The sequence below is a fragment of the Xiphias gladius genome, chromosome 17 (assembly GCF_016859285.1).
Source record: "Xiphias gladius isolate SHS-SW01 ecotype Sanya breed wild chromosome 17, ASM1685928v1, whole genome shotgun sequence".
Taxonomy (NCBI): domain Eukaryota; kingdom Metazoa; phylum Chordata; class Actinopteri; order Istiophoriformes; family Xiphiidae; genus Xiphias; species Xiphias gladius.
In genome coordinates, this window is record NC_053416.1 from 4633390 (window position 1) to 4656121 (window position 22732).

At 45.0% G+C, this 22732-nt stretch overlaps 1 protein-coding gene across 1 annotated transcript in view; it reads left to right on the forward strand.

Annotated features, from left to right (window-relative positions):
- Positions 1-9085: 9085 nt before the first annotated feature.
- Positions 9086-22732, forward strand: part of doc2b (double C2-like domains, beta) — a 112727-nt gene continuing 99080 nt past the window's right edge. The window contains exon 1 of the mRNA XM_040150906.1: positions 9086-9416. Within this exon, the coding sequence (XP_040006840.1) occupies positions 9086-9416 (331 nt within the window). The remainder of the gene's footprint in view (positions 9417-22732) is intronic.

Below are 22732 nucleotides of genomic sequence, written 5' to 3' on the forward strand. Positions count from 1 at the left end.
ATTTTATCTTTTTCTTATTGTCGACAAATTCCTTTAGCAGACCAGACCTGACAAATTGATCTCATCACAAAGCACTGCCTGTGAGACCAGAGCCTGATTTGTTCAGACCATTTCGTTGTCCATAAACTACTAAAAACACACAAATCTGCCGCTTTTTTGCACTGGATGACATTTTCCTTAATTGCGTTGAACATTGTTCACAACATCCTGCTGCTGTAAACACTAAATAGAGAATCAAATGTCTTTTCATCCGTGGCTGAAAATAGCATCCAGAAAAAGCACTATTTACTACAGTTTGCTAAAAACAAAAGTGCACAGCTATTTAAGGAAACTCCTGTGACTTTTTTTTTTTTTTTAAATGGCACTTTATATTTGTTTCAATGGGCTTGTCAAGTTTTGAGAGGCAGACGAATGCATTGTTGGTCTTGGTCTTTTCGTGAGCCTGGTTGACAAGAAAAACTGAACATACCAGACTTGTTCTATAAGAAAAGGACAAGCAGCATCTCTCTCTCTCACACACACACACACACACACACTATAAATACATAACTACAATTAGGCATCAGGAAGAACGACATTCATGATTCATTTAGTGAGCCAAAGCAAGTAGTGCCCAGCACTACATAGTGGTACTGTGAATGTACGAGACCTGTGCAGGCACGTAGTAGTTCAAGACTGTTCTGGCAGAGCTGAGTGGGGATATACTGTGTGAAATAAGTATCAGTGGGGGAAATGATTAATTATTAATTTCAGAGTAAGGCAGCTGATTACAAATCAGCCACTTGGCAGTGCCAACAATACAGTGCGCTGGCGATTGTGTTCAGAGTAGGAGGAGGTAGAGAGGAACTAGACAGCGAGGGGAGGTCATTAGGAGGCCGCGGTTATGTGCCTCTAGTGTCGGACCAAGACGGGTTGGTGGCACCCGCTGGATGTCGTTGGCCTTGGAATGCTATCTCCGTGTCGCTCGGAGATGTGCGCCGAAAGCCAGATGACGCGGCGTGATTGGTATTCAAAAATCGCATCCTGATGGAAGTCCGCATAAGTCCCACAACGATAAGAGGAAAGGCCATGGAACCGGCACAAGACTTTCTCACACTTCCGCCCGCTCTCATTTACCAACGCTGCACGGAGACGACTCTTCATTCGTTTGGATGGAGCAAATTCAGATGCCTCTAAGTGAAAGAGAATTGGCATCGACTGAAAGTGCTCACGCCATCCTCAGTGCTTTTATATTAAAAAGCTCTGATAAACACACCGCACCCTACCTGTCCAGCACCCAACAAAAGACAGGCGACGTTAGCGACCAGATAGTGAACATCTAGCGGGCAAAGAATCAGACGTTTCATTTGGGAGTCAGTGGGGAGCAAAATGGAGCTAAAATGAGGGTGAATATAGGTGGCCAGAAACAAAACTCCAAATTAAAGATAGTGTTGATGCGTGTCTGTTGCATGTGTAGATAGACAATGTTTTTTCACATGTTAGCCATAGCAACTAGCAACTTATGCTGCCCCTAAGTGTCCAAAAAAAAAAAAAAATCAGTGAATGCAGCTTTAAGTACTTTCGGAAATATCAACACATTCGGTGTATGAGGCAACAGAAACAAGGACCCAAATGCAGGCAGGCAGGCAGGTGCGGGAACAGGTTCAAGGTAACAAGGGCAACAACAGAACAAATAACAGGCTGGTTTTGCGAGTCCAGAAATAGGCAGCGCGAAGGACAACACCTGGTCTGGCAGTGATCAGGACGAACTGGCTGGTGTTGGGGCCTGGGCAAGTGAAAATGTGGCCGGATGCAGAGACAGAGGTGGAACAGGAAAGATAAACGGGACCGGGCCAGGAATCGTTACAAGGAAACGTTATCGGTGTCTTGCCTCTGCCACATGAGGCTTAGATGATGAAATACCAAACAACTGAGGAAGCGGAGTCAGTCGACAAGTGTGACCTGCGGTAACCCTGTCCCATTTACTTGTTGTTATTGCAGGAAAAGCACAGGCGTGACTAATAATGTTGATAGTGGGTGCATCCCATTCAGGGCTCACCAGCGCTGGCTCACTCACACCGCTTAATAGAAACACCTAAATAAAACTGAGCCTTCGTTCATGTTATCAGTTAACACCTGTGCCTTCTCTGCCATGACGTGTCCTAATGCCCACCGTGACAAAGGCCCATTCGTTTATTGCCAGTGAGGATTCATGTGGCCTGTAGCTTACAGGCTCACAAATAAAGATTTTAAGAGCGTTAGGAGAAGCTCTTGATCCGAAGGAGTCCGTACAGGTAGAATCAGGAAGAAGATTCCCAACATTGCCGACGGATTCAGCTCCAGTCTGTAAAAGAGCCTCTAACTGCTCACACCTTGTTTCAGTGAAAGAATTTTCAACCCCTTTCTCTTTTTTGATTGTTTTCCTAAAGAAATGATAAACTCAAGCATGTCCTCATATACATACACGTGTATATACACACTATTTGAATACATGACAAACTGAACTTAACTTTAGACTGAAAGAAAGAGAGGAATATTTACTGTTTCAAGCTTTCGGGGATTCTCTAAATCCATCCCCAGGAGGAGGCAGAGGTCTTGGGGGAAACCGCAGCCAATAAACAGCAGCCGTGCCGGCTGATTGCTCAGTTGCATCCAATGGACTGACTGATGTCACGCTGGCTCTCTGCTCCACGCCCGAGGGTTTTCAAGCATTCGCCTCAACTTTCCTAGGAGCACGCGCAATCGGGTGGAAGGGTAGCGTCCCCCGAGCGAGTGCCCAAACTGAAGTCTGCTTGCTTGAAGCCGAGCCTCCCCGTTGTCACCACCAGAGGGCGGGGTTGGCAGGCATATAGTGGAGAGGCAGGCCTACTCTCTTAAATCAATTTCTAATAAATGGCCGTAGACATTATGTGGGGCATACTGCACAGAATTTACTGGCAGTGGATGATTGGAGGGCAGAGAAACTCAGTTTGAATTTAAAACTGCAAATCCCTGCACCCCGAAAGTATTGCACTCGGTGTTTTGTCATTAAGTCTAGTAAAATCCACCCAGATAGCCCGAACCTCTTGGTTTTATGAGGGCTTTATTTCCCGTCTGGAACATAGGCACTACAGGTTGATGCATTCAGCCTCTGACGGCTCAGGAAGGACGCAGTTTGTCTCTGTCCCTGAAAGCCTGCAATCATTTCCTGAACCCATGTTAGGACATGGAAGGAGGAAAGTTCCAAAACACTAAAACTTTAAGTGTTTGGGCGGCCTCGATTTATTTGGTTGTATCACCCCCCCAGGGCCTTGGCATTTACTAGAACCATAATTCCATGGGTACAGTTGGTTCCGTGTCGAATGTTTTCTCATGTTTCTCTTTAAACTCAAGAGGGGGATCTGCGTGTCCCAGTCTAACCAGGTGGTAGGCGTTTCTGTCTTTAGAGCCGCCCTGCCTCCGAGGAGTCCCGCAGAGCCCGAGACTTCAATGCATGAGCCCGGGGATGTGCAAGAGAGACGTTTGTTCATTTAGTGTCTGCGTGCGGCTAAAACTAAAGGCGCCAGCATGGGCCATTATGAGAGAGCATATTTGAAAAGGTCACTCTTGCCCTTGACTCCCTCATTTACGCTGAATTCCTGGGTGATGGGAGTGGCGGAGCCTCCTTGAAGCACTTGTTAAGAGACCATTAATCAGATTTCTCCGGGCATGGCATGCAATTTGGGAGAGATTGGTTTTTTTGTTTTTGTTTTTTTTTATGTGCTCCTCTTCTGAATAACAACAGAGACCACCTTCAGCTGCTCGGCGGTGTCCAACAGGTAGCTAACCCTAGCGGGGGCAGGTGGGGTGACGACAGGCCGACGCAGGACGCCAGCTCATTCGCCGACAGATGCGGACTGCCAGAGACAGCCGAGTGCATGGGCTAGATGGAATGTGGACTAATATTGGAAATGAAACTCGCAATAAAAATGAATGGGCTCGCAGGGAGCTGGGAGGACTGACTGGGTGCTGCATTATTCACTTAATTTGACCAAAATCATTACATAGAGAAACTTTTAGTCCCCACATCCAAAGAGTGCATCGCTTATCAAAATATGCCCAAACAGATGAACCGCAGTGAACTCTACAAATCCTGATTTAAAGCACAATTGGATCTTATTCCTGCGGCTGATGCAGTTATTGTCGTTATCAGTTATGATTACTTTGTACCCGCCAAGGCATTCGCTGAAAATCTGGAGACACAGTCTCCAAAAAGAAATCCAGGCTTGGAACATAACCTCAATTAACAGTATGTCAAGCAGTAGTTTAAGTTTGTCTTGACACGAATGGTCATTTAAAGAAGAATAACCGTGTAATATTGCTGTTTATGTAACGTTAAATTATATAAATATAAAATGAATAGTTTTTGTCATTATTATTTGGATAATAAACTCCAAGGACGTGTTTTCAGAAAGACATTTGAAAGAAACGCTTAATGGCAGATGGCAGTGAGTTACGGAAAACCCGTGGAACAACAGCTTTACGTGGTGTCGGGCTCTCTGTGAAGTCAGATTATTCTATAATGAAACTATGGCAGATTTTAAAAGTCTTGTAGCTGCTGTCGACCGTCACTTTTCAGTCACACTGTTGGAATTTATGATGGCAACCTGCAAAACCCTACGAGTTAATCGTGGAGTTCCACCAGGCGTATTCCTGACTACCTCCTGAGCCCCTGCACAACACTAGCTCACTAGTCCCATTAGGACCAGTTAAAACATGAACACAAAGACACCCCCCCCCGCAAAACACTGGAATTAGGAAGCGTGATTGAACAATCAGGTTATAATTGCCTAGGAGTGATTTTTGCAGATGTCTGTCAACCACAACAGCTTGTAGGATGTAAAGGTTTTTCTTCTGGGCTCGTAGGTCCACGTAGTTTTCTGAAGGTGGCACGTACCCGGTGCCGTACCCTGTTCCGCCCGCAGCGTCCGATTGGAAAAACGTTTTTTTCAAAGTGCCGCAACGAGCGAAATCTTCTTCCTTCTGAAAGACCTCATGACCACATTTAACGGTGGCGGGAAACCTAAAGTGTGTGTTTTGTTAAATCCATTTAAGCTGCGATTTCCGCAGTTTTCTCTAGACATTCACACATCGGAGCCTCAGCAAACGGTAAAAGTGTCGCGTAAACAGGATCATTGCGATGAATTCAGTTTAGGAACTAATCTAGACACAGACTATTGTCTCACAGTATCGGCCATAATGCAGTCACTGTTTGAATATAAACGCGTAACCGATTGCAACCTACTCCATCCCTTCAGTAAAATTCTAGAAATTCTAGAAATATTTTTCCAGACACTGATGTCTGCTTCTGCACACGACTTTCAGCGCCTCGTTATTTTCTGCCGAAGGTGTACGGACGCTCTCCTCTGTCACTCAGCTGCTACGGTCGCAGTGAGGTGATGACATGCCATCAATATCCCAAATGAAATGTGTGAGATCGTTACCCACAGAAAACACGGGCACCGGGCTGTTCATATCTCCAGGACCTGTTCCATGGAGTCGGCTGTATTCGAGGTGTTTTATATCGAAGCCTTTGGACCCCGAGAACATTCATTTCATTTTTTGGGAGACTGGTCTGGGCCCTCCACGGCAAAGCTGTCAATGAGTCACCGTGGGGAGGGCACTGGAGGCTTTACGAAGCGTATTTTCAAGGGGGTGGGGGTGTGCTGATTTTATTGGCCACAGTAGCCGCTAGTCTGCAAAATAAACGACGTCTACATGCGTATATATACTATATGGCCACGGCAGAAATGATATGCATCGATCAAGGGGGGGGGGGGCAAAATGAGTCACAGTGAGTTTAAACCTCTTGGTTCAGAATCAGACTTGTTCTCCTCGCCATGCAGGAGCCAATCAGTAATCAGCGTGCTCTTTATTAACCCAGTCACCTACAGCTGTGTGTGCTGCTTCCAACTCCTGACGCACATTAAAACAAGTTATGTTTTGTGATTATCAGACCTGCGATAACTTATTTTTTTTGGGCGGCGGCATTTGGGGGCAATATTGACATATGTTGATATGTTGAACAAGCAGCTGCTTATTTAGACCTACAACAGTTCTGGAGCAACATTAGCTTTCATTTGGATTCGCGTGTCTGGGCGTCTGGTGAATGTAAGTCCAATATTCAATTTCTTTTAGCCCTGTTTTTCATCTCTCCCGGCTTCCAGAGGGGAAACGTCCGGCTCCCGAGCTGCTAAATGCTTCACCGCGTCCACCAGCTACTTGCTAACTGTGTTTGTCTGCTTTCTGGTGCTGATAAAGGGCAGCGCAGAGTGAACTCTTCAGAGCTACGTGATGTGAAGAGCTGAGGGGAAGTGAACGAGGACATGGCAAACAACGATTCGAATACACCGCAGGACTGGAGATGACGTGTAAGGGCTTCACTGCAGCCAACGGAGGAACGGGGGGGGGTGAAATGAAGACACAAGAGTACACTCCTGCTGAGGAGCTCGACTTCTGCAACGATGCGGGTCACTCGTGTAAAAAAAAGAAAAATCTACAGGGGAAGCCGAAGGGGGTTTGCCAGTCTCTGAACCCTCTTGCCATCCTAAGAGACCTTCTCACGATCCACGCGACCGCGCCCCACGGGACCTTCTGCGAATGGGTGATGCCACTCCCGCCCCGGGAAGAAGCGAACCCTGAAAACCCAGGGTTAAACCTGGAGTTTAAACCCACAGGCCTCAGGTGCTCCACTTGTGTTTAATGCTGTCTCGTCTCCCTGCTTATTTGAGATAATTGCCTCTGCATGGCTGGGGATTAGGAGAGGGCTACTTTAAATACCCCAGAGTCCCACACTGCTATCTCAGTGTATTACCAGGCGCTTGCGGTTTCACTGTATCTCTCCGTAGCCGCCACTGTGCATGTGTGGACATACACACTGTCACACAAGCCCTTGATCTTCAAACTCACCACAAAAAAAAAAAAAAAAAAAAAACTTTTGCCATGATGAAATTTTAAGAAAGTGGACAAAGGCTCTGTCTCTTGTTTGATAGTCACAGCAAACCACCAAAGAATATCTATCTGCAGTCTTACTGCCTTGTTGGAAAGGGATAGGGGTGAACAAATATTTGAATTGCCTCAGACTATGTCCAAAGCCAACACTATTTTATTAAGTCTTCGGATTTAAATGGGATTTCTTGGGTTTTTGTTTCTTTTTCCCGTTTGTTTTTGTCTGTTTTTTTTCCCCCTACAAAATAAATGTTGCACCGGACCTGATGTTTATCAGAATGACTCGTTCTCTTCTGATGACAGGCATGAAATCCTAAGCACGTACCCAGTGGGGATGCCACGCTTTGAAGATGAGGAGGGCAAACATCCTTTGCCGGTTCATGACACACAAAGGATGTGTTTTTGTGTTTCTGGTTTGCTCGGAATAAATGGGAGACGCTGGCAGGAAGCATCGACGGTGGACAGAAAACCGGCCGAAAAGGGGGCACCAGCGGCCGACGCTCGAACTTCATCAGAGGTCTTCATCTCGTGTCAGATTATCGTACGGAACTACCGAAACCCCCTGCGAGGGCACAGCCCCTGAATTTCAGTTTCACAAAGCCGTGGCTTGTAGCTGACAACCGACACAAGAGGGTGCTGCGTCATCTGTTCACCGTGGACGTGATATCAAGAGCGGGTTGGGAACGGGCGAACGTGGTGACAGAGCTGCCGCGGACGTTGGAGCTGGCAAATCCACAGGGACAGCCCCTCCTCAGAGACCGAGAGTCGCATGAAGAGTGTTGAGCACTGGCTGCTATGCTTGGGAGAAAAATATCAACTTTGACATGTTGTGACTATATAAATAAATTACAATGATAGTTTGGGATTTAAAGCTGCAGCTGGGATAACAGGGGATAACTATATTTTTGTCAGACGGGGAGAGGGGGGGGCATCTTTATCCAAAAATCCTCTAAAGTGATGTCATTAAACTAATTGCTTTCTTCTGTGTGTGTGTGTTTGTGTAAAGTTCTATAGGATGCTTAGTGGATCTACTACCACCGATGTACAGTGAGAGGACGGGCTGTCATTTTACACAAAGGTCTTGCCCGGTGCAGCCGGATGGCGGAATTTGAACATGAAACAAATGTGAAAGATCCCCACCGCAGTCCATCAAACTGCGACACGTGGATAAGCAATTGAGAGGCACGCGATGACGCCGAGGTGCGTAATTGGCACGCTAGGAAGTGGGAATAGATCCGTGCATTCAAGCAGACAATCGTGCATGAATGAAAGAATAAATGAAGGTATGCGCGCTAATCTCCAAGGGGAGTAAAAAAAAAAAAAGAAAAATCAGAGTGTGATGGCAGAAAAGTGGCAGAGGGCACATGTGGCTTTTTTTTCTCTCTCTTAATTAGATTTGAATATTTTGGAATTGAAAAGTAAGTGAATGAGCCTAAAAGACTCATTTTCAGTACAAAAACATCCTGGAGGTGAATCGAAAACAAAGCGTCAGTTCATGGCTCATTGTCCAGGTTATCGTAGCACACACACTTGCACGTGCACGAGTCTGGCACCACGCTGGATCTTCTTCCCTCCCAGCTGACAGATGGATGGGGTTAATATCATAATTAAGCACCTCAGCCGACGGTTCCTGTTTACCACTCGGTTGCTAGGCAGTGACATCAGCTGATCCCTCCCTCCTTCCTCTGTAATCCCTTCCCTCTCCCTCACACTCCCTCACACACACACACACTCACACACACACACCACTCTCTCTGCGCTCTCTCTCTCTCTCTCTCTCTCAGATAGGCAGCACTGACGTGGGCAGAGTGTGGGGGTATAGGAAGAAGAGAGAGCAGGAGGGTAGGTAGTAGTGTTGTGTGTGTGTGAGGCTGTCAGACAGCATGGTCTGGGTCTGAGGACAGCAACTGGAAGACGCCACGGCAGCAGCCACCAGATCTCCATGTAGACCGGTGTGGTGACATCAACAGATCACCTGGACCCAGCAGCCACCCAGGACAACACCCACATCTTCCAGAGAAGCAGGAGGAGGAGGACGAGGGGGGTTGGGTTTGTTTATCACCTTTTTTTTTTTTTTTTTTTTTTTTTTCTTTTCTTAGTTTTTTGGTTTTGGGAGTAGGCTCCGGGCGGGACCGCATGCATGACACAACGCAAAGGCGAGAAACCCACCATCAGCATCCAGGAGCATATGGCCATTGATGTTTGCCCTGGCCCCATCCAGCCCATCAAGCAGATCTCCGACTACTTCCCCCGTTACCCACGGGGCCTCCCCCCTGCTGCGCCCCACCAGGTGGGCCACGCCGGGTCCCTGCGCTCTGCCCTTTCCACCTCCTCGGCCGCCGCCACTGCCGAAAGTGACCGCCCGAATGAGGACAACCCAGACCGGGCTTGTGCCGGAGCCTCCGCCTCCTTACAGGCCACCAGGAGGGATGAGGAGCCTGATGTGGAGGGATACGACTCAGATGACTCAAGTGAGTGATGATTTCCCTTCTTGTCATCTCCGTCCTACTGTTTACCGTGGTGTTTTCCAACACGTCTACGTGTGTGTGTGTGTGTCGATCCCTTTAGTTCTTCTCTCTTTCTCTTATTACTGCATCTCCATTTTTGCCACCGGTTGCCAGGCATCCCTCCAGCCGTGTGGCTTTGTGGCTTTATCTGTCACCTTTTCTTCTCTCAGCTCCCCGTTCATTTCTTTCTTTTTCCAATTGCCTGGTGTGCGTCTCTGTGTCTGTCTGTGTCTATGTCTGTGTGTGTCTGTGTCTCTGTGTGAATGCACGTTGTGTGCCCCTGTGTGTGTGTGTGTGTGTGTGTGTCTCTTTGCTGCAGCTAACTCTTTGCCTCTCAGTCGACAGACAGCCAACTGTTGCTGCTGCAAAGAACACGGCTCCCCTTCCCTCCCTCTCTGCTCTCCTCCAACTGAAAGGACGATGTGTGCGATTTAATGGGAGCAAACGACTGCATGTGTCTGTCAGCGAGTGTGTGTGTGTGTGTGTGTGTGTGTGTGTGTGTGTGCATTTTTCATATTCCCGGTGTCTACAGGTTGCTCAGTCTATATTGTCGATCAGTCTGACCGAGTTGAATGATTCGCGGTGAAAGCTTTGCATCAGTCGCCGTTTTGCGCTCAGCGGAGTCTGACTGCATCTGTAAGCTCATCCGCGTACTGTACTGGTTTGCGTTTCCAAGGCATGAAGATGTGCGTTTGTGCGCGTCCATATCTGTCTTCATCACAAAGGGGAGGCTCCTTTTGAGAGAGCCTTTGCCGAGTGTCATTCCTTCAAACTAACAGGTTTGGGAAGCTGAGTAATAATGAGAACCATTTAACATGCAGAACAGGTATTAGAGCCATAACAAATCACAGAGATGGAACAAGATTTTCTACATCCTGCGAAAGCATTTTTCGCTCCTGGCAAACATCTTCACGGACAGATGATACGTCTGCACCAGTGCTGAGAACTTGAGTAAATGTCGTGCCAAAATGAAAGCTGCTGCTACCTGCATCCTTTTTATTTTTTATTTTTTTACGAACCTCAGGATGTGTCTGATAAATCACCGAAACGGTGAAGGAGTCTCTGTTTTTAGCATTTGGTTGCCACTGCACTCGGCGCGGCCGCAGCTCGCTCGGAGTAACACGTTGCTCCCGAGGCGGACGGAAAAAACGCTGAAAACGCTTCACAGGGCATCGGAGTCAGACTCCGACGAGCCCTTTCTAGAGGTTCCTGGCGAGCGTTCTCTGCACAAGAGACTTGTGATTGCAGGTTAATGTGTGACAGCGGGGCAGCTTCTCTAAGAGTTAATCCATGAAGAGAGGCATGCGGGTGGAGGGGTTTAGGCCGTCGCTAATCCAGAACTGGACAGGAGGGGGGATGGTAGAGAGCAGGGGAGGCAGGTCGGGCCTGGCAGATGTTGCTCTATGAACTCCGCCAGGCAACCAGGGTTTCACCTCCCTTGGAAAAAAAAAAAAGGGATGGCGAGATGCATCACTAATTTGTGAGAGCAGTGCTGGCTTTGTGACGCACCAGACGTTTGTACCGGGATGTAACTCTCTGAGGGGGTTCGCACTTTTGTTTACAGCAACTGGGAGCTACCGTTATCAGCTGCTAAGAGATACTTCTCGTCTGTCTTTCTAGCTCTCGCTTTTTGTTTAGCTTTTTCAAAATGTCAGCCAGTTCTGTCACGGGCATTTGTTATGTGGTAGAAGTGAACTATGGCCCCGTTCTCTCACCCAGATAAAATCCACGTTTTATATGCTTTAGTTTACAATTAGCTACATGTATCCGTGAGCCAGATCGGAAATCCATCTCGGTTTCGCCGGGCGACACGCAGAGCCGAGTGGGACACACTCCACCCTAGGCAATAAGATGACACAAAGTACAAGTTGAAGTACTGCATCACCTTCCACCATTCTACATGACCATAAGCATTGGAACCACAGAAATTGCTTTCTACTTGCTGCTCTAATGTGAGCATACAGGAGAGAAATTCAGTAAAGCCAGGGGCAACTGCCGACCAGGAGGTAGTTGGTAGCTCTTTAGTCACAGGGTTGGCGGTTCGATCCCAGCTCCTCCTGTTGTAATTTCAGCTTCTGCTCCCAATGACTAGTCCAGCAGCTTGCATGCAGATAGGTGACTTGAGAGTGTGTGTGAATGGGTGAATGAGAGGCAAACTGTGAAGCACTTTTTCCATTAAGGTAGAAAAGCGCTATACAAGTGCAGTCCATTTACCATTGCCTGCTGTTTGCCTGCTATTTATAGGGGCAAGTAGTTCAGGTTGGAGAGAGTGAAGGATTCAATATGCATCGAACATAGCGTTTGTCAGATTTGCTAACAGCAGGTGAAACTCTTTTCTGTGTAATCCCGGGGAGTGGGGGGGTGGGGGCGTCTGTGCCCACCAATTTTAGAATCTTTTCAAAAATGGTTCACGAACGTAAGGCAGGGTTTGAACCTCTCATTCAAATTTTTTTTTTTCTTTTCCCCTCTTCCTCTTTCTGTGTGTACAACCAAGTGCAACACTATGAGTGGCTTTGAGGAGCTCCCGCCTATTAGTGTGCACCCTTACCCCATTTGTACAGTCCGTCGTACAGAATCCCACAAAGGCTTTTAACCCGACCTTCGAGTGGGGCCACATTCAGAGCGGGTCTTAACTCCTTCACCTTTTAGACATCGTTGGAAAACACGTCGTATGACCTAGCTTGAAGCACACTGAGGTCTCGGAGGTTACATATGCAACTTGGAAAGACAGACGTAGACTTTCTTTCTTTCTTTTTCTTTTTTTAAACATCAGGATAGAATGTGTTCTTTGGTTTGAATCCATCTATAATGCTTCTTGGTCGCATTTACACTCGGCTTCTCTGACAACAGAAGCTGTCCCATGCGCCCGAGATGCACGAAATAGCTAAGCGTAAATGTGGTTGGCTATATGCAACAGGTGTCGGGATATTATGTCATGCATACAGCTGCTGTAACTTTATCAAATGGGTGTTAGTGCACCGTTCCTAACTTCCTTGTTTTCAAGGTGCCAGTTGAGGATCAGTCACACTGCAGGTTTTTTATGTAAATGTCAAACCACAGCTTATCTCCGCCCTCCCGGCTAATAAGACACTTAGACACAAACATCTGCCGGAGCATCATTTTAATGATTTCACAATCACCTGAAGAGTCATTAGTGATGTGGGATAATTACGATTTCAGCTCCTCTTGGGGAAGAGGGAAAAAAAAAAAAAAAAAAAAAAAGGCCATGTGAGGAAAGAGCATCGAAGTAATTAGGGTGTAAATAAAAATGTTGGACGGGTGATCCAGTGTCAGAGACAACCGCATGCTTATCACCGGCCTCACCTACAGCTCTGACGTGTCTAATGAAGGCAGGTATTGGGATAAAGAAATAAAAAAACAAGTGGCTGTTTAGGTCTGATGCAACGTCCCAAATAATCCCAAGATGCTGCTGCTGCTGCTGCTGCTGCCACGGGAGTTTGAAAGGAGAAACATGAGGTGTATAGACAAAATACTAAGGCAGCAGCACATGAGTCTGCTTTAAGGTAGGCTAGGATTGACTCAATGAATAAAAAAAAAAACACTGTACACTAGATTGGAACAACCACAGTAAAGCACTTTAACGCTACACGTGAGATGCCTCGCATTCCGGGCTCGGGCCTGCTGTCGTATATTTTCCCTGTTCCTGTGGTAACACGAACAAACAGAAAACGTGACCCCATTCTGGGCCCCTCCCAGCACAGGTACAATGCAGCTTTACCAGTCTCAGATTCACTTTTCCACACTCGCCATTTTGCTCCAAAGCTTAACAGTCACGAAGTGAGAACAATTCTTTTTCTACAAACATACTACATGGACTGCAGTGCAGCCATAAAACAGATTATGTCTTTGTGTTTGTGTGTGCGTTTTTGATTAGGGAGAAATGCCATTTTCTTATTTGAAGAAATTTTGGTGGATATTCATTTTCTGAAGTCAAGATCCTGTAAAGCAAAAAGTTGAAAGAACAAAAATGAAATGAAAAGTTGTCATAAATAAGCGGAATATATAACAAATGTTACAGACGGACGTTGTGCAACACGGTGAAAAACGATTTTTCCTTCCATACGAAACTGCTCCGATAATTTGCAGATTTGAAAGATTTGCTGAAGGACATCCGAAACCAAGACTGTGTGAGGGAAGCTCACTATAAAAGCCGTGAAAAGATCGAATCCGTTCTGCAGACAAAAGGCTTCTACTGGACGGAAGCAAGCTTATAAGAACAGCAATAATCAAATGGAATTTCTAACCACTTTCTCCTGGTTCATCAGCCTTGCAAGTGTGTGGGTTAGTAGAGTTTTAACACACTTATGAGGTTGATCTGATCATTCTGGGTCTCATAAAAATGAGTCACACACCGAGGTAAAGTCATTTCTCTCTCTTGGCAGTGCAGCAACAGGCACTGGGATCCGAATGAAACAACTGCCTCAGTTTTGGATTTTGTTAGACTTTCGGAAATTGCTCTGGAGACGCAATTTGCTTCCTGTTGCTGCATGAAATGAAAATGAAATGAAAGGAACTCTCTGCTTCCTGTTGTTTGTCATTTTAAAAGAGCCAGCGCTGCCCCAAATTAGCTGCTCATGGTCCTGCGGGACTTGATCCAGTATCTGCATGCTTCCTCTGGAGGGAACGGGGGGGAGGGTGGAGCAGTGTGGCAGTGTACTCCCTAATGAACCAAATCGCACAGGGACATCTGAATCCTTGCTAAGAACCTGCTGGTTAATCTGCATAACGGCAGCATTTTCTGATTCATTTTGACTAAAACTTGATTTTAATTGAAACGGAAAAGTGCATCACCCACCAAGTGTCCCAGCTCCCCCGCCGAAAGCGGGTAATCAAAACCAATCGGACATCCAGATCTCTGCCACATCAATTAATGGCTGTTTTATAATGGGTGTAGAGGGGCCATATCCCTGCCAGGGCCCGGGGAAACAGCCGCTGTGACCCCTGTGACAGAACAGGTCGTTGTGTTTTCTGAGAGATAAGCCTCAGAGCCATATTTGTTGACAGGGCAGCGCAGGGTTGGTTGGGTGGGGTGGGGGGGGGGGGGGGGTTGGTAACGTATGCACACACAGGTCTCCCCCGCACATATCTTGCTCGGGCAGTGCTGCTGTCTCCTCAGCACGAGAGTTGAGCTACACTGTTTGCTTGTAGTCGTAAACTGGTGAGATGCGGTCGCAGTAGGAGGCAAGTGGCCAAAAAACAGAAGCGAAATATGTCGTGTCAGAAAAAGTAAATAAAACGAGAGACCATCTTGGGAGTGGATCAGACCCACCGCGACGCCCATCAGCGTGTTGATGTTCTCACCCACGAGTACTCAGTAGTAATTACGACGGACTTTAAGCACCCTTGCTCGGACACCTGTAAAGTTTCGCGAGCGCATTTTGCACCGTCGTGATGCTATTGCGGGAACAGAATCTGTCAACAGACAGAGAAAGAGCGACAGACTGACCTGCCGAAGTACTCAGAACCACCTATTCCCGCTACAGTCGTTGTCCCCAGGACCACATTTCTCCTTGACGACACACACACACACACACACACACACACACACACAAAGTGAAAACAGTAGCAGCCTCGCTGTCACGGCTGCTGATTCAGAAAAAGTGTATTTTATATCTAGTTGTTACTGAGGATGATGGGGGTTAAATTGCAAAATATATTACATGGTGTGAGGTTTCATGCCCGCTAGCAGCATATATCAGCAAAATAATACATCTGACAGTCGACACTTTGACACATGAATTCCAAAAGGGAAACGCGCAACTGGCAGAAACAGAACAGTATCATTTAGTGGGTCTGGGAAATTATGACAATATGTGTCTGGTCCACAAACACTGAGTTTGAAACTAATCACAATGACAATACGAGACTAATCAACAGCGGTATACAGTATATGACAGACATGTTATTGTATTATATTATAGTATATTATATACAAAGCACAGTGAGGATACCCTGAATATCTTTTTTTATCAATTAACTTCATACAAAGTGCAGTAAACAGAACATAAATCAATATTTGCTAGGTTTTTCCAAGCATCGTGGAGAACCTAACAGAACTGAATTTGTCTCCTCGTGTGATCCCAGACTGACGCCATGACGTCGAGATCGGGGCTCTGTGGGGGCCAGAACCATCTGTTGCAGGACTCCCTTGTTCCTCTTGTCTCTTAAGATCGTTCTTTATGACTCTGGCAAAGGTGCAGCCAAGTGCCCGAAACGTTTGCACAGTACTGTCGCCATGTACCCCATCAAGCCTTTGCGGTCAGTGCAGCAGTGCTTTTCCCCCGTACAGGAGCTAACGTGAAGTTTGGTGAAGTTCAGCAACGTGCTCTTGGGCTCTGTCGCGTGTTTTTCAAATTGATTCTAAAACAAACTGGGGATTTGAGTGATGGGGTTAAAACCTAAGTCGTTTTCATTCTAAGCCCACAGAATTTTCTCAGTGGCCCAGTGAGGAACACTTATCCACAAAAACCTGATAACATCCAGAGAATGACGCGGCGGCACCGTTGTCAGGTGCAAGAGAATAATTTAATATTTCCCCACGCACCAGCCCCATTTACACTCGGAATGCAAGAGTTACTGACGTATTTTTTGTATTTTCTGAGTAATGTAAGTGCAAGACTTGCATGCCACATCACAACAACCGAGACATCAGACTCGCTCATGACGGTACTCCGGGCCAACATCTTAGCATACCGTAGACAGCTAAAAGTCAGTGGCATTTTCCCAACAGAACGTTGATGCTGTTTCAGGTAGGGAACAATTCTCCGAAGTAGCTGCTATTAGCAAACAGTTTAGCCGTAATTCATAAATGCTTTCGGTGTCCGACCGATGGGGATAATCTCCTAAAATCTCGGTGTATTCCTTTAAGGGCAGAAGAGAAGGAAGTGTGTGTCGAGCCATCTGTTGCCTCTCCCGGACCAAAAGCCATTTCCGGACCTTTGGAAACCAGAGGGCTGCATCAGTCCACTTGAAAACATCCCCCGAGCCTCATAATGCCCAGCTCAATGTAAAGAGTGATCCCAGCACTGCCGTGCCCAGCACGGTACAATCCTATTAAGAGTCTATCTGCAAGCTGTCATGCAGTAGTAATGACTCACTGTAGTGTCCCATGTTTTCCTGTGACTAACCCAGCACTAACAAAGCGTACCAGATTGTCAGCCAGTTCACATTACGGGTTATTATTACTGGTGCTGTCTCTCAAAAGGAGCCATCAAGTGTTTTAAGTTAGCAGCAGTTCAGCTTCATCAGATATAAACTCTGCCTTCTACCCTCCCTTTATCCCACTAAGCACATTATGTAATGATAATACCAGCTATTACACAGCTCCATTTGGCATCTGGTGCTGTCATCAGTGGGGAGAAATGCTGTTTTGGCTTTGGTCTGTAACAATTTGGACGGGCACATTGAGCGGCTGGGCTTAAGTATCGCAGGTTACGCATGGGCTCTTGAAAGCTGAGGTTGTTTTTAAAAAAAATCGTTTAAAAAAATCCCCCCCAGTTTTTACCAGTGTACACCTCAAATCCCGAGAAGCTATAGAGTCACTCCATTTGCCTAAATGAAATCCTGGTGTCTGATCACTTCTCTGCCCACACCGTGTGATGAATCAAAACTTAACTAACTTAACCACAGCTGCACTGAGTGGGCACTCCGTCTACAGAGAGCTCAGTTCAGCAGTATTAGATTTTTAGCCTCTCGTCTCGTCTCTCTGGTGTGAAGCATGAATGCGCTGTTTGCAGTTTAATGAGGCCACATTGAAGGATATCTGGATATGAAAGCTGAAAGCTTCTAAATAGTTTCTTTTCACTACCATTTGCATCGTACACGATGTTCACGTTTACATGTAAGTTTTATTGAGAACCATTTATGTCTTCGTCAAAGCACGTAGTTTATCTAGTGACTGGGTTCATGGGCTTGGTTGGGTTTGCTAGAACTATATGTACCCTGAAAACCATATACATAGCATTGTGATATTACCCAAAGATTTCTGAGGGTACATTATTTGAGTTTTGTTTTTGGTTCACCACGCCCACATTGGCAGCTGCCAGGGGGCCGCAAAATTGCAAATATCAGTCAAAAGGGAGGATGTCTGGTTGGAGCTAAGGGCATTTGCTGATTTCCAATACCTGATTCATTTACCGTGCGGCTGAGCCGAAGTCAATTTCATTTGTGGTGGCGGCAGGGAGTCATTTCCGGCAAACAAGTTCTGATAAAACCGCTGTACGCTAGCTGCTCTGCGCCAAGGCAGTCAGAAGAAGTTGCCAACCAGCTGGTGAAGAAAGTCAAACATCTAGCTGATTTTTTTTTATTCAGGAACTGGGGGAAACTAAAACAGAGCTCAAGGGAGAGTTAATATTGGACTTACATTCATCAGGTGGATGTAAACACGACTCCTAATGAATGCTGATTCTTGCGCTGTGCCTGCTGGATGTGTAAATAGGTATCATGTCAGCCATAACTCCTTTTTACAATGTGTTAATTTATTTAATGTTTATTTAATGGCTATTACTTGTTAACAAGTATATAGCAGGAACCACTGGCTTACACCAAAGCAATTACAGCCTAAGCTAATATTCAACGCCTGTCCCTAGATGGGTCTTTAAAATACGTCCTGTGTCTGTCTGCTTGTTTTAGAGTTCTCCTGCTCGAACCCTGCCCCACTGATCCCTCTGAATAAAACCCAATACAGTTTTCACTATCGCCTGGTGGCTAACAGAGGAACGGCAACGGAAGGCCCCAGGGCGATGGCTTCGCCTCGGCTACATCGAGCCAAAGTTGATGCTAGTCGTTGCACATGTACTCGTACTCCAGCACCTAGCGTGGTATAAACAGAGCGATGGATGCCAGGCATATCTGTTTCATGGCCCATGAACCAGAGACACATTTTTATTCAGTAACGACAATAAATCAAGCATTTTGGTCAATACTTCCTACCTCACTTTCACCTGTTCCAAGCGCAGCATTTTCCCTGTGTGTCCAGGAATGACTCCTGATAGCAGTGCTGAGGGGCCTCGTTTAGAAATTGTGTATTTGGAGATATTTGGTAGCCTGATCTTAAGATCAATTTTACAGTCGTTACAACATTTGACCTAAAGTTTTGTATTCTTTCTTGTAGTACTACACAAGTATCTGTAGTACATATATATATATATAATATAACAAACTTCTTGTGATTTTTTTTTTTTTTTTTTTTTCAATGGACCAGTAGTTAGACTCACCCATGAATGGAAGAACTATTTGTCTGTCCAACCACTTATTTCTTACTTGGCCTAAGAGGCTTCCTTTCTTTCCTCTGAGTTCCCCTTTTTATTCCCAGTGAAGATGCTGAACTCACATTCTTTCAATGTTTCTGCATCCCACCTCAGCTGGATCGATAACAGGTCACTATCTTGCTTCTTTGGACTCTTGGAAGCCGCATCTTAGTATTTCAGTCTTTCACTCACTCCCTCTTCAGCAGAGAGAGCTCAGAAGTACAATACAGCTCTTCTGTAGGCAGACCGCAGACCACAATATCTGGCCCCAGAGTGGAGTGTCGGGCTTGCTGAGCTCACCTGGACTAATACCAGCCAGGCAGGAGGATTTCCTCGTGTAGGTGTATTGTGCGTTTCCTTTATTGTCTGCTGGAGTCAATTTGATTTCCTTGGGGGTTGTGGGTGTGTGTCTTGCCAGATGGTCTCCAGATATCTGCAGGCTTAAAGATTATGTATGTAATCTGTAGTCACACCGTACTAAAGTCACGCAGAAAATGTCCCGGTTTATCAGATTTATAACTGAGGGCCATAATATTACCCCATGGTATGTTTAAAGCCACGATGTGTAGAATTTTCTTATCACAGCATCTTTCAATTTTTTTCTGACGGCTTGAGTTTTTTTTTGTGTGGAAATATTAGATAATGCTGCTCAAAATGGGTGCGGTTATTAAGTGTGTTTCCATCCACATGTATTTTCAGTTTGGGCAAAAACTAATCAGAGTGGAAACGCCATAAATTTGAAATTTTAAAAAAAAAAGTGGAAATATTGCAAAAAAGTTTTTTTAGCTTTGCTTAGGGGAAACAGTGCATTAATTGATAAAAGCAAAATGGGACAAAGGAAACAAACTTAGCAAATAAAAGATAACTTATTTGAAACGGACTTATATGAAATGTGACTCCAGTAAATAGACCCAAAAATAGCGGCAGATGAAAACGTCGGATCAGTGTGAAATGATAAGGAGAACGTAACCTTCCTGAAATTAATACATAAAGCAAAGCTCGACTGCTGCCCTTTTATTTTCATCATCTTGTTGCGCCCTCTTCTCAGAAATGGTTTGATGGCGCACAACTAGAGAATTAGTGCCAGCAGCTGCTCAACTTCATGTGCTCAACTCCTAATATTCACATAGTAGTAGTGGATGGATATACCCATTCATTGGCCTTTTCTTTTGCCAATTTCTGGAAATTTGGTTAAAACGTATTCTCCATTTGGATGGAAACCTGCCTTATGTGACTCCTATTAGATTATGTCGGTGCTGTAATCTTGTGCACTAAATTGGAGTTTGGGCCTGAATGTGGCTGAGAGGAGCACCTTATGAAATGTGCAAAACAGAACTCTTCCATCCTCAGGGGAGCATGAATGAGCTCATTAAATTTGTGTCCATCGGGTATTTAATATTTGTTCTGTTCAATTGCAAATTTTGGCCTTTTTAATGGTGCTAGAGGAAAGGTCAGGGAGCGTCACTAATAAGATTAGGAAACATCCTAATCTAGGTAGTATTAATTTTCCACAGCAAATTCTGTGGCCAGTATTTGTCAAGACACCTTGGTCTGCACTGACACTTATTCTGAGCTTCAAGTGGTGAAAAAAATGACACAGTATTTTCCAGAAAGTAAAAGTAACAGGACTCTGAAAGAAACTGAGAACAGGTTTTTGAGTATTAGTGCATTTTATGACATGAAACATTTGGTATGGTTAAATTAGACCATAAAAATCCCAAGCAGCTGCTCTGAATGCAGGCAATACCTCTACCATCCATTTGAAAGATGAGGGGTGAAGCCACAAAATTAAATAATGATAATAATGCATCTCTCACATTATTGTATAACATTCAATTGTCATGTTGAGCATTGAAAGCACATTCCATACGCATGCTGTGTCTCCAATAAAATTCATCAAAATATCATCACAGAGAAGCTTACATAAAGATCCATGACTCGTCTGCTTCTGGCAGCCCCACAAAGTAGCAGTGCTTGAGTCATCTTTTCAGGGAACCGAAGGTCTGTAAAAACTCAGAAGGCCAAAAAAATTACATTTTTCCATGAAAGTCAGCTTTTATCAATAAATGCCGGGGCGTTCCTGATGGTGTTACTTTAAACCTCCACTTTGGTTGAGGAGGGAGATGAAGAGGAGTTGTAACTGTAAGTTTACCTCACATCAACACAAAAAGGTTTGTGGATCAAATACTATATATATATATATATATATATATATATATTTAAATACATTGTAGAACTTTCATAAAACTACAAGTTAATGTTCCTGCTCACAATTCAGCGGAATACATAGATTATAAAATTTCGTTGTTCTTTTGAATTGCTTATCGTCTCTGTAGTTTCAAACTTAAAAAATTAGGCATGTAATTGTTCAGTTTATACAAACATAATTTTTTTTTCATCTACTTTTTTTTTAGCGTTCACAGCGGCTTTGAGCTCACACTCTGCCTACCCGTAGAGTCGAAAAAGAGCATAACTGCGCCATGTGAAGGCCCTGTGCAAACCTTGACCTAACTGCTCTTGCATCCCCGCATGCATGCTGGGAAATCACCCGAGACAAGTTTCAGCGCACCCTGTCCTTTGGTCAGCAATCAATGGTAGATTCGCACAGCGATGAGTGATTTAAAAGAAGCACCGCTATGTATTCTTGCTTGTAAAAATCCATTCAAATCTCACTGAGTGCAATCTTCTTCAAAGATTACATGTTTGACAATGGGACTCTATTTGTTCCAGCTGCTCTGACTGCTGCTTCATGCTCACACGATCCCCCATCTTATATTCTGTATATTCTTCTTTACATTTTGTTGTGAACTTTTCAGAGTGGCGACAGATGGATAGCAGTCCATTACTAGCACCTCCGTACTGCCAACCACTCTTCCCTTTGATACGCATAGATGCTTTGAGGTCTCTGCCGCCGTGTTGCCTTCCTTTTTATGAGAGTTCCTCCTTGCCACTGGCGCCAGGCGCTTGCTCTTGGGGGAATGTTGGGTCTCTGTAAATGTAGCTGTAAAGGGTACGGACTAGACCTGCTCTATATGAAAAGCGCCCTGAGATAACCCCTGTTATGATTTGGTGCCATATAAATAAAATTGACTTGACTTGACTTTTATACACCCTAAAGTTGAATGTGATAACGAAACACCGTACTTAAAGCCCTTGTGCTATCCTCCAGTGCATTATCAGGAGCAGTCAACTTGAGTGTTTGTGTCATAAAAAACGCACTAAAAAACTCTTTTTAAAATGTAAATCCCCAGTCTTGACTCTAAATACTAACTTTGTAGTTCATCTTGTGACACCGAGTGAACGTTTGATGGAACATAGTGTAGTGTTTGGTGTGAGGGTGCTCCGTGAAAACACTACGCATCCACGTTTATCTGCCAATAATAGTATTATTATTGACAGTAACAACCTGTGAACCTGATAAAGGCCCACAATCACGCTATAATGTTATCACAGTCATCGCTCTTTCCCCGTATCTGATCACAGCGCAATAAATTATTCATCTGTGACAAAAAACATTTTAGATGCCTTCAGTCATTTTAAGCTTCTTCAAGGCATTTTGCTGTGAAAGGCAACCTGTGAATGGCCTCCCTTCCTCAGATGATGCCAGGTGATGTTGCAAAGACATTTTTTTTAAATTTAAAAAAAATTTTTTTTTCTGTTTCTGCTGAGAACTGCTGTAACAGAGATTGGATGGTTACAAAATTACCGTCAGTACGGGATGGGCCACATTTCCATAGGAATGCAGCAAAAGAACAAAGTGGGTTACATCAGGCAGTCGGGGTTCTCAGAGGACCATCCAACCCTGGCCTCCAATGTCTGTGCAGTATAACAACATTTCGCTTTCATGATGGAAAAAAATGCTGAATGCAATCGCAAGGCCGCAACTGAGCTTCCTCCAAAACGTATTGGGCAAAGCAAATTAGGAGTCTAAAAAACATACGATATTTTGTATTACTATTATTATATTTTATATCCATAAATCAACCAGGGGACTCCCTTGTTCCTATGTTG